Source organism: Phyllostomus discolor, chromosome 4 (genome assembly GCF_004126475.2).
Source record: "Phyllostomus discolor isolate MPI-MPIP mPhyDis1 chromosome 4, mPhyDis1.pri.v3, whole genome shotgun sequence".
Classification (NCBI taxonomy): Eukaryota; Metazoa; Chordata; class Mammalia; order Chiroptera; family Phyllostomidae; genus Phyllostomus; species Phyllostomus discolor.
In genome coordinates, this window is record NC_040906.2 from 203,645,225 (window position 1) to 203,657,593 (window position 12,369).

Genomic DNA, 12,369 nt, shown 5'->3' on the forward strand with positions numbered 1-12,369 from the left:
CTGCCTGGGCCGGGGCGGGCCTGGGCCTGGGCCGGGGAGGGGGCGGGTGCTGTGTTGTCCCTGCCGCTGCCGTTGAAGAAGGTCCCTCCGGGAGCAGCGTGGAAGCTGGGTTGGTGCCGGCACAGCCTGGATGCGTAGACCCCAGGGTTTGAAATGGTTACAGTGTTTCTAGCTCCGAGGAGACCGAGGTACTAGAGTACTCGGAAGTCGTGCCGGAGGTGACATCTCAGACCCCTTCTGTTTCCCGCCAGATTGCAGAGAAGCTGAGGCAGGCCCTCGGCCGCTTCCCGGTCATGTAGAGCAGACGGACCGCGACGACACCTCCCTCCGAAGTGCTCCTTCCTGACCCGGGCAATGCCGCTCAATATCCTCCCCCGTCCTCCGACAGGAAGGAAAGAAAGAAAACCAAAAAGTTAATGGAGATGCAAAAAAAACGACATTTATTTTATTACCAGCCTAAATGCATCGGTTATATTGTCTTCTTTTCTTCGTTTCTACATCCATTATTTAAGCCAGTGGAAATCGTCTCTATTTTTGGAAAGTATTTAAAATTAGCAAAATTTTGAATGGAAAATTAGAGGTTTGCCCACCGATATTTTCTATAAAATTGTAACCTTCAGGTCGCCCATAATCTTCCAGTTCTTACCCGAGGTCGGATAATTACTAATTGCTTTCTTAAAAGTATGAAATATGCCAGAATAAAAGAAAATACGTTTGTATATATTTTTATAATTCTTTTCAGTGCTTTGAGACTCCTGTCTCTTTGGGAAAATCTACATGCCTTTCACTGACAGAAACGCCTGAGACTCAGTGCTGATGGTTTCAGGAGAGGAAGCGAGGGGGGCCCCGGCCGCGGGGGTGCCCGGGGGCTCCTTCCTTCAGAGGCTGCAGCCGGGCAGAGCGCAATGCCCGGCTCCGGGCCCCCCCCACCCCCCCAGGAAGGGTGCCCTGGTGTCCTCGTCGTCATCCTCAAGGTGTGCCTTCTCTCCGCTCCCTTCCGTCCTGAGCAGGCAGGCTTTGTGCTGGGAGGAGTGCGCGGGAGGAGTTGGAGTCCGTTTTCAAATACTCTGACTCTGCCCCCTGGGATGGAGCAGCTGCACTGGCCCCCTCCCACCCCCCACCCCCATGCTCAGGAAGGTGTGCGCCAGGGTGGGTGTGGGGGCACAGGCAGGCTCCTCCGGGGCTTTGACTTGCCTCGGTCTCCGGCTGCCCAGCCAGGCGCAGTGGGAGACGAGAGCAGGGTTCGCCCCTTGACTCCGCCCACTGGTGATGTCGGAAAAGGTGAGGAACCCAGTTCCGCAGGCCCCTCGCCTCCCCTCCAAGCAGGAAAGCTTAGGGGCTGAGAAGCACAGCGACCTGAGTCCTGTGCGCTGATCCCCAGGCTGGTGGCCTTCTTCCTGACTGCACCCCAGCTTCAGGCCGAGTCCCCCCCACACACACGCTGCAGTCACTGGGACTGCTGTCAGTGGCCTGAAGCGCAGCCGGGTCTGCAGACCGGTGGCTTCCCCCGCGGCCCAGGGCTCCGCCCTGCACACTTGCCTTACCCGTGAGCCCCACGGCCGGCCGTCACCCTCCTGGCCTGGCGACTGCCTTCCGGAGAGCGGGACCCTTGGCCCAGATACAGTGAAACCAAAAACTACGTAGGAGGGGAGGCCAGACGGACATGAAGGAGAGCTTCGTGTTCCTCAGTTTCACGGGTTTTTGTTAATGTTTTATAAGTAGTTTTCCCTACCTGATTTTTCTTTTATAAAATCTAATAGAACAGTGTTTATGATACACCATTTAATATATGTACAAATTGTAAAGAATATGTATAAATGTTTACACAAATGTAAGAGCATGTAGAAGCCAACATATAAACAAATTGTTTAAAAGAACTGTACAGTAAATTCTCAAAACACTTTTTCAAAACACTTCTTGGTGTTCCTGTGTGATTTTTTAAAAAACTCGTTGCTGTGTGCTACCCTCTGCTGGAAATAGTGCCCCTGGTGCCATAGGTGCAGGCTGGGCGGGGCGGGGAGTGTCGCTGGCGTGGGGACCACGGGCATTCGGGCCACTTCCTCAGGGGGCCACTGGGGCCGGTCCCGTAACCACTTCTGTTTCCTCTCTGCTGCGGAGGCGCAGTGGCTGCTCCCCGAGAGGAGAGGAGTTCCCCTCAGGGGAGTCAGGGCTCTGCCCCCCACACCCTAGAGGGCTGTGCTGTGTTCGCCCGTGAGCCTGCTGGAGGCTCCAAACCGCCTCCCTCCCTCTCCACTCCAGGCACATGGGACCTGCGGGTCCGCGGCCCCACGGGGGAGCCGCTTGCACGGCAGCCTGGACCTGGGGCAGGGCCTCGCCTCGTCCTGGGCCCCACGCCAGGTGTCTGCGTGCCCTGGGGCTCAGCCAGCTCGACATGGGCCGTTCACCCCCACATGGTGGCCACCTCCTACGTGCTGCCATCAGGTAGGACGAGGAAGGGGCCAGGGACGGAAGAGGGACTCTGGACCCCCCACCCCCAGAACAGCGAAGCTGACCGTGAGCCGGGAAGAAAGGATGGAGGGGGTTGAGAGTGGAATGTTACCCAGTGCATGCTCATGCTCAGCAGACGCCCCGCCAGGGGGCAGGATGCTAACAGCCTGGTGTGCACATCATGCTCCCCGGGTCCAGAAACACCGCCTGGTCCTCGCAGGCTGATGTTCTTTTCATTGTTTATGTCAGCCCTTAGATATCGCAGAAGAGGTGTGTGCATGGGGTCATTACAATTTTTACAGACCTTGACAACGCAGAAGTAGTGGGTATTGGAAAGGAGCTGGGGAAGAGGGCTGGCGGGTGGCGCTCGGGCCCAGAAAGCGGGACAGGGCTGTCCGAGGTCAGTGTCTGCGTGTGCACAGGGCGTGTGATCGTGAGGGACGTCATCGGGAAACTGTGTTTTCTGAGAGTTTTGTAACAAAACAAGCTCGCTGCAATGTCAAACCCTTATTTTACCATGAGAACGATTGCATTTCCCAAACCATCTGCTCCCGGATGTCTGTGAGCTCTGACCACAACTGGGCACCGGTCCTGCCCACACACACAGACCGCGGTTCCTGCTGTGGTGGTCACCCTGTGTCAGAGGTGTCACCGAAGCTTGGAGACCATCCTTTCGGTGGGGGACCCCTGGTCGTGCATGCAGGTCTGCACCGTGTGTGGGAGCCCCGGGCTCCATTTGCCAGGCCGGGGCCGACATCTGTCCTCATGAACCAGTCACGTAAGCTGTTCATTTCTGGTTCTTGCGTCCCTACCCTCACGTGGCTTCCTCACAGGAACGCATGGGAAAATGTCCAGCCGGTCTTCCTGGGGACTCCTGCAGGGGGCGCCAAACTGACTGTCTCTCTCCTTTCTCTTCTCTCCTGCGCTTTGCCCTTCAAACCCTGCCCACCGTGGTCTCCCTGAATGCTGATTCCTGGGCTCAGACCAGGAACCTCTATCTGATTTCTCCTCCTGTCCTGGGCCTAGAATCTGCATTCAAGGGATAATCTGGGGCCTCCATGGGGCTCACCTCATTTCTCCTCCTAGTGATCCTGCCCTGCCTGCGTCTGACGTCTGAAACCTTGTTCGTAGATTCTGGCTTTTTCGTTGAGGAGGGTAAGCCAGCCTCTATGACTCCCATCATGGCTGGAAGCGGAAAGCCTATGACTTACGTTTTAATTCTAAGGTGGGGGTAGTTTTCCCACTCACAGAGAATGTCGGAGCTGGGGCTTGGAGCAGCTGGTGCAAACCGGTTGGTGTGGGCACCTCTGGGCCCTGGGATCTGAGGCAGCCATCACCGCTGCTTAGCGAAGACCACGCTCCAAACACAAGTGGGCCTGCTGCCAGTTGGGCCTCCAGCTTCACAGCTGGAAAAACAACCCAAAGCACACCTGTCAGGTGGGGGGCGGGAGGGGCTGCAGAGCCTTGCACGTGCCAAGAACCACCAGGGTTTGCTCCTCCAGTTCAATGCCACCTTCAGGGAGGGCCGACCAGAGGCAGGGCCACTGTTCAGACCGGGGTCTGGCTGTTCAGTCACTGTCCACGGAAGGAGCTTTATGCACAGGCCCCAGCACAAGAGCTGGAGGAGACGGGGTGGGGGGCAGCCATGGCCGCCCGGCCCCTCTCCCCGAATTCCCTGCACAGGCAGGAGCAGGCCTCCTCTCCGGGAACGGGGGGGAGTGGGGGGCTGTTACCTTTCTACCCTTGACCCTCCTCCAGAAACACCCCTTTTCCGAGTGGGTTACGGAACCCCTGGAGAAAATGCCACCCAGCAGAGGCCGCCCATCATCCTGTGGAGAGCGGAGAAACAATGACAGGGGAGTGGGTATTGATCTAACATCCACAGGACCTTTCCGGAAATTAGATGGGTGCTGTGGTTCACTAACAAGGGGGGGAGCTGGATACCGCCCCTGTCTTGGGGGTACGTGAGAAAGGAGAAACTTCCTTTAGGTTTTATTTTTCTTTTCTTTTTTTTTTAAGATTTTGTTTATTTATTTTTAGAGAGGGAAGGGAGAGAGAGAGAGGAAACATGAATGTGCGGTTGCTGAGGGCCATGGCCTGCAACCCAGGCATGTGCCCTGACTGGGAATCGAACCTGTGATGCCTGGCTCACAGCCCGTGCTCAATCCACTGAGCTACACCAGCCGGGGCAGGTTTTATTTTTCTTAATGTTTGAACATTCTCAAAATATAATTGTATAGAAATTAAAAATAAAATATAAATTTATATTTTAAATTATAAGTGTATAATGAAATATAAGTATGAATTAAACTATGCTTCTAATTATGTTTGAACATTATCAAAATAGAAAATTTTTAAAAATTGCTCTTGAATTTTTCACTATATATAATTAGTTTTGAAAAGTAAAGTGAAATTGCAGATTACTACATGGTGATTCCCTTTTAAATGTAGTTTAGTTAAATCTTCCAGTAATATATTATAGCCAGTGTATGAAGTATATTTTGAAATGTTTTCATGAAGTAACAGAAAACTATAAAAGTCTTCAATAAACAAGTCTCTGGGGAGGTCACCTTAGCTGGGGTAGCAACTCAGCAATGCCATTGAAGACCCAGGTAAGCTCTTTTTGTTCCATTGTTCTTAGCATGTCAGCCTGTGTCTCACGGTCACAGAACGGTTGCATCAGCTCCAGGCATCACACCAATACCTAAGGTAGGAAAAAACAGAGGAATCCACACCAACTATTTCTGTCCCTTTTATAAGAAAAAGGCAAACGCTTCTCCAGAAGTCCCTAACAAATTTCTGCTTAAGACTCAGGGGCCAAAGCTGTGTCACATAGTCCCCACTGGCTACCGTGGAGACTTGTGCAGTCTCCTCACTTGGAGCTGGACAGATGAGAAAGGGGTTGGATGACTGACCAGCGGTGTCTGCCCCGCCTGGCATAGCCAGCGTCCGACACTCATTCTCGTTTAACGTGGGGCTCGATGCTGCCTTAGAGACAACTGTACGTTATTTTCATTTTTTCCATATTTCATGTATTTCCTCCCGAGGCAGACACGGGGAAGTGGAAAGGCAGGAATGACTTCTGACCTGCCCCTGGGAGCCCTGAAGCCCCGGCAGGACTGGCTGTGGGACCCCCAGCCTGCAAACTTCTCCCCGGTGTTTTTTCCTATTGGCCACACTGCCTCTCTGGTTCCATGTTTCATCTGTGTGAGAGGAGGTGTCTTTGCCCACATTCCCAACACACCCAGGCAGCCAGAGTGGTTCTCCTTGTGCGTGGAGGCAGGCACAGGTCACCGGCACCGTCCGCCCGGCTCAGAAACCGGAGCCCCCCGTTTCCTGCAGCCACGGCCACACTCCCGCGGGGGGGGGGGCGGGGCGTGGAAGACAGAAGTGGGGCAAGAGGTGTATTTTCTCCACTGGCCGTGGCGGGGAGAAAGCAGTGCAGCCCTCTCGCAGCTCTCAACTCGTCTGTCTTAACCTCAGCACTGGACGTAAATCCACGTAAGACGTCATGAAAATAACAAAAATGACCTGCCGGAGTTCGGGGACCCCTACCCAGGTCGCCTGGCTCCCACCGTCCGTCGGAGGAGTGCTCACTGTTACCGCTTCCCGCAGAGCTCGTGAACAGAGGTTCCCTGTTTGGCCCTCGGCGAGGGAGCGTCTTTGTGCTCTAAAACACCCCGTGGTTTGTGTTTCCAGGGTGTTGTGAGTTGAAGGGTGTCACACGTGAAAGACCTGGGAGGGCTCCAGGCTGTCCCCCACAGGTACGCGGGGTCTCTGGGCACAAGGGCTGTGCTCGGGCTTGAGCTCCTTCCTGCCCTCGGTGCCCGGCAGCCCGCCGTCATCCACACGTGTGTGTTTGGACAAGGATACTGACCAGCTGGCCAGGCCTCTTCCTCTCCCTGCGCCCAAAAGGCTTGCTCGGAATTAGTTACATGAGCTTTCTCTCTACCTCTTGGTGCCAAGACTGTTCAGGAAGTCGTGAGGACATACGTTAGACACCACTTTCTCCACTTTCTCTTTTCCTCCTGCTGTAACTTCCCCCACTCTCTCCAAAGCCCTTCGTACAAAAATGTGAAACTCGGCATCGAGTCACCCAGGGTGACTCCCTCCTCGGGCTCAAGGCTGAGGGGGCCCCTGTGGTCCACATCACTTCCCAGGGCCGTTCCGAGCAGAAGGTGCTTGTGGCTTCTCCCCGACGGAAGCGCTGGGGCTTGTGCAGACAGCACCCTGGGTCTTCGGCTGGAGCCTTGGAGGACTAACGGGGAACTGACTTCCCGTCCATGGGTGAGATTACTCATCCCTCCGTCTTCAGGACATCTTTTCAGTTCCGCGCCAGAGAAGGAAGGAGGAAAACCAACCACAGGAGAGAGAACAGGATGCGGCTGATGGCATGTGTTGTGAAAATCTGGTTGGGCGAGGAAACTGCCATCTCAGAGTGACCCTGCACTGAGTCACTCACCCCTGCAAGGAGCTGATGAAAGACACAGACCCTTTTTTTCCCCAGAAAAAGTGGGCAAAAGGCACACGAATAACGTGCCTACAATTGCACGTGATTCATGAATACGTACGTACGCCCTCCCCAGTACTGCATGGACCTCAGGCCAGGAATTCCTGTTTTAGAAGCAAGTTAGAAGAAGCTGATGACAAAAATACCTCTAAGTGGGTTTGGGAAATTAATGAACCGCAGACACATTTCCGAGGACATGAAGAGCTGTCGTCATGCAAAAGAAGGGGGTGAGGAACCTAGGCTCCTCAGAGAAAATGCTTAGCTCACCGGGGTGAGTTCTCCTGGTACAGGGAAACACTGTGTGTTTATGCTGGTGGGTTTCCATTCTGTTTGGCTGTGTGGCGAGGGAAGAACCAACCCTTCTGCACTGCAGTGGACTGATGCATCTGGAGAGGATTTAAACACATCAACAAAAGAATTCAAGCTCACGGAAGTGGTTTGCTTTTGCAAGTTTTCGTTTTTGTTTGGCTTCCTCCTGTGGGCGGGTCGTTTTCCAAATGCCTCCTTTTCAAACCCTCCTGCTTCACCAAGGCAACGTGTTTTCAGACCTCTGGTTGAGGGGCGACGGAAGAGGGATTGCAGCAGTCAAGACAGGCAGGCCACTGCAGCTCGAGCTGTGTAACAAACATCCCAGAGCCGAGTGGCTCAACGTGGCAGGAGTTTCTTTCTCCTGCTCCTGCAGGGTCATCTCTCTCCCAGGCCACGTCCCTCCCAGCTGCTGGCTCAGTGTCCTCAGTGGAGCCTCTTTATGTCACCACTCACTCCACTGTCACCGTGGAAGTACATGCATTGCTCCCAACTACCTTTCTTTGGCCAAAGCGGGTCCCATAGTGACGCCGGATTTTATGGAGTCAGGGGATACGGTCCACCGGTAGATCCCGTGGCAATGAGGAGCAGGCAATGATAAACGTTGTAATGTCTGCTCAGGGACAACTGGAACATGCTTGAAAATTGCTGTGAATTTTGAGGAACCATGCTACGGGAACGGCTCTGCCCCGGGGCAGGGAGGCAGGTGCTGCGTGAGCACGTGTGGGAGTCTGGGTCGCCGGGGCCGGTGGAACTCACTGAATGCATGTGTGTCTGCATGGCACATGTCACCGCAGGAGCTGCCAGGCCACGGTGATGGTGTGGGGCTGGCTCCGGGGAGGTTCTGAGAGGTCACGGTCCCGTGCGCTCTGCTGCTTCAGGTGCGTCCTGAGAAAAGCTAAGTTGAGACTAAATCTAGTTACAACAACCTGAGCTCGTAGTCCAGTCCTGTGTGTGCATGTATGTGTGCATGTGTGTGTGTGTGTGCATGCGTGTGCATGCATGTGTGAAGATGAACTTCCAAACAACCGTCCTGTTAAGGCCGCCTGACACCCCTCCTGCTGGCGGGGAGGCCGGGCTGTCCCGGGGAGCTGGGCGACATGCCTTCAGGCTCACCTGCCTGCGTGGCTGTCCCTCACCCCTGAGTGCCGACAGTGGCCAAGAGGCACCGCTGTTCTGAGGTGAGTGACTCTGGAGAACTGGAGGGAAGTCATCTGCTGTCCTCCCAGCAGGTCGGGGCCGGCTCACCAGGTGGGGCAGGGTGGGGCAGCGGTGCCCCGGCCCAGGCTGCCTGCAGGGAGAGGACAGAGCCGGCCTCCCTGAATGCCAGTCTCACGAGCCTCCTGCTCTAGCTCTTCCTGTGACTGTGGCTGCTCCCTTGTCCTCGTGTCACCAGACCGTGAGGCTGAAAGACAGCGGCATGTGTCCTGTCACTGCCATCTGTCCTGTGTCCACCTAAGAGGCCCAGTTTCCCAGCCGTCTCCAAGCAGGCGTCCTCGGGTCCTTCATTCCTGCACTCAGCAGGGCCTCGCCGGAAGCCAGGTGCTGGGGGGCCAACAGCCGCTCCAGGGACGTCGTCCTGGCTCTCGGAGCGAGGTGACCAGTAGGGGACGCACCATGACGGCCACACTCCATGCCGCCCACGGCACACCTGGCGCCGTTCTGTGCCTTTTCCAAGGATCAACGCACTTAATTCTCACGACTTCTCCATGTAAGAGACGAAGCATGTGGGGCCCCAGGGAGTTCAGTATTTAAGTTGCTCAAGGGCGCCCCTGGTGGAAAGGGCAGACCCGGGACCCAGACCAGGCGGTCAGGGTCCGGAGGCCTCACATCGGGGTCCTGCAGGGCTGTGTTTGAGCGAAGGGGGCGAGGAGAGCCCAGACGCCTGTGGGTTGGAAGAGGGAAAAGAACAGGGAAACGTGGCCGGGGGTGGGGGGTGGGGAATGTGTGGCCAGATCGCTCCGTGGGGTCAGGCTGAAGAAAGTTGAGAAGTGACCCAGCCAGTGGCCACTGGCACCTCGAGCTGGGGCTTGGCACAGTCACGGGACCAGGTGGGGAGGGCGGGCCTGCAGCTCAGGGCTGACGAAAGAGTGGCAGGTGGGAGGCCGGCAGGGGCGGGCGGAGGGGGACTGCACCCCAGGGCCACCAGAAGGTGAGAGGGGTCACATGACTCACCATGCATGCTTTCCAGCAAGGAGGGGAAGCTGGAGGCCCATTACAGCCAGAGCCCAGTGACGGGGCGGCCACGGTGGTCACGAGGAGAGAGGGGCCCAGGTGAGGCTTGCCTGATTTGGTGTGGAATTGACAGTCGGCTCTGCCCGGACAGCTCCAGCTTACTTCTAGCACCCCCAAACAGTGCTGGGAACACCCATAGTCTCGCAGGCTGGCTTTGCTCTCCGTTCCTGACCTCTGCGAAGGGCCCCAGTGAGAGGTGATCTGGGCTCGGGGGCGGGCCCCTCTTTGTGATGGGAGACACTGCAGCACACCTGTGCCCTGCTGGGAACGACCCGGGAGAACGGGTGGCATGGGACAGTGGGGTGGGGAGGGACACACAAAGTCCTTGGGGAGGGAGGACGGTCAGGGTCCCAGCACGTGAGGAGGAGGCAGAGACCCCCCCCTCCGCCACTGCGCAAGCTGAGGCTCCACCTCGCAGGGCCGCCTGCGGCCAGGCCGGCTGCTGAGGGTGGGGCTGCTGCTGCAGGGCGCGGATGTGGGGCGGGGGAGCAGCTGGTTGGAATGACTGTCTCCGAGGAGGGAGCTGAACTGCACCCTGTCCGGGACTCACAGGCAGGGAGCCCCGAGGCCGCGTGGGTGACATTCCCGGGCCTGTCTATGCCTGCCTGAGCTCTTGAAATCCTTTTGCCACCCCCCACAAAAAAAAACAGGACTTCTTGGAGCAATGATTCATTTCGGTCAAGGAGCAGAAAATGTGCAGGAGGAGCCGGATGCTGTCCTGCCAGAAGGCGCAGAACCGACAGAAGACCAGGCAACGACCGGTCGGGAGGACCAGGGACGAGCTTGCAGAGGTCCCCATGGGCCGGAGAGGGGCGCGTGAATCATCGGTGTGGCTCAGCGTGCGCTGGACCGGAACACACCAAATGCACTTAAACTCAATCATGAGTTCATAATGAAAGTAAATTAAAAAAAACAACAACAGTAAATTAGTTGGTTGCCATTGGAGGGTTTAAATGAACCAATTCACTGAATTCAAAGTAGCTCGTTATTTCGAACACTAGCAAACGAAGGGAGAGAGTCCTATTTGTTTGGTTTGTTACCGCTCGCTAAACCGACAGTAGGTGGGAGTTCTCTGTGCACGGAATTTCAGCTCCCGGGGAGGCGGCGTGACTGACTGGAGCAGAGTGTCTGGGGGAGCACGTGTAGGCACCGATGGCCTGTGGCTGCTCATCACGGAGGGGGACAGTCAGATGTGTGCTCCCTCGAGGGGGAGAACACACCCCCACCCAGGAGGCAGAGTCTGCCCCGGCCTCTACGACGACCATGCGGAGGGTGAAGGAATGGGGAGCGACACCAGCGGGACACGCACAGCAAGTCCCCCGAGGAGGAGTGCCGGGCACGCAGCCCAGGTTTTCAGTGAGCAAATATGAAGGAAGAATGATGGAGGGATGGAGAGAGGGAGACAGGTACCAAAGGGGCTTGCCTGTGTGAATCGCACACACGGTGGGGGAAACGGCCCTCATGAGACAGTTGGCAGCATGACCACTAACTGATAATGCTGAACAGTTACTCTTTAGGAAATGACACCAGTGAGCAAGGTTACGCTGCTTCTCCGGCGAGGTTAAGGGTCCGGAGTGCAGGGCACAGGGCGAGGACAGGCGCTGAACAAGCCCACAGGCAGCCGCCGTCTGGGGACGAAGGAATCTGCTAATATCGGAGAGCTGAGAATACTGGTGTCTCGCCTTATATTCACAGTGTCGTGCATGTCTAGTGAAATATGTATTAAGAAAGTACTTTGAAAAACCATGAAGTTTTATTTAAAAACTGGGGCTGTGGATGGTGCCACCACTGTCCCCGTGTCTGGACACGGGGCTCCTGTCCTCCGAGTCCTCGCCATCCTGTTGGCCTGTCGTGCAGTCGGTCAGGTGCCGCGAGCTGCCTTCCACCCATCACAGGGTCTGCTCTGCCTTCTTCGCCCTCTGCTCTGGCAGCTGGCTGGGCCCCGCCCCCCAGGCCCTGAGTCCCCACAGCCAAGCTGACGCTCCTGCAGTGGCTGATGGAATCGGCCTCCTCTCCCATCTCAGGGGCAGGAGTCCCCAGGATCTCCCCCCTCAGAGGGGTCCACCTGTTTTCCCAGGCTGTGCTGCTGGGTTAGGTCTCAGAGCTGAGCTGACTTTTTTTCTGTTTTGACTTTCTCAAGATCGGTTACTTTCTCCATCTGCTAAATGTGCCGGTGCCCATGACCCTCTGCCTGCCCAGGTGGTGTGTCTGTCCAGATGGTGCTTCCTCTGTGCCCACCCCTCCCCCCACCTCCGAACCACAGGGCAGAGACCGGAGAGCCCAGCATTTCTCCGCTCGCTCGGCCAGTGCCCGGAGGGGAGCAGTGCTCAGCCCTGAGCCCGACATACACACTGCAGTGTCGCTGAGGTCAGGGCATAGCTAACAACTTAATTAAATTGTTTAATTGGCAACCTTTCTTCTTCCTCAGTGGCACGTAATATACTGGTTCATCTTGCAATTGATTGTCTTAGATCCTGTGAGCTGCAAAGCTCGAGCGCTGGCCTTGACTGTAGGAAACTTTCTGAAATACGTTAGGCGTGCCACTGTGCAGAGCTTAAAAGTATGTGATGGCAGGGAAGGCGGGCAAGAGGAAGCGGGATACGATGTAAAAGACTTCTTCCCCTCCCTAAGGTCTGACGCCTAATTTGAGAAACGGGGCTACGAGAAAAGAAACATGAGCACACTTCTCGAGGGCCACTTGAGCGGTGAGAGTCAGAGCGCACGTCTGTGAATCCGAGTGAATATGTAAACCTCTCAGTGTTCCGGGAAGGCTTCATGGAAGAAGGGCACTTGGAGTTTAAAGGAAAGGAAAAGTCAGCCAAAGGCCACGCTGCCTCATTACTGGGCACGCGGTTCTCGTGGGGAAGGAG

At 56.1% G+C, this 12,369-nt stretch overlaps 1 protein-coding gene across 1 annotated transcript in view; it reads left to right on the top strand.

The window, feature by feature from the left end:
* SNX9 (sorting nexin 9) overlaps positions 1–315 on the top strand; it is an 80,844-nt gene extending 80,529 nt beyond the window's left edge. The window contains 1 exon segment of the mRNA XM_036022612.1: positions 252–315. Coding sequence (XP_035878505.1) covers positions 252–299 — 48 coding nt within the window. The 3' untranslated portion in view covers positions 300–315.
* Positions 316–12,369: the final 12,054 nt, after the last annotated feature.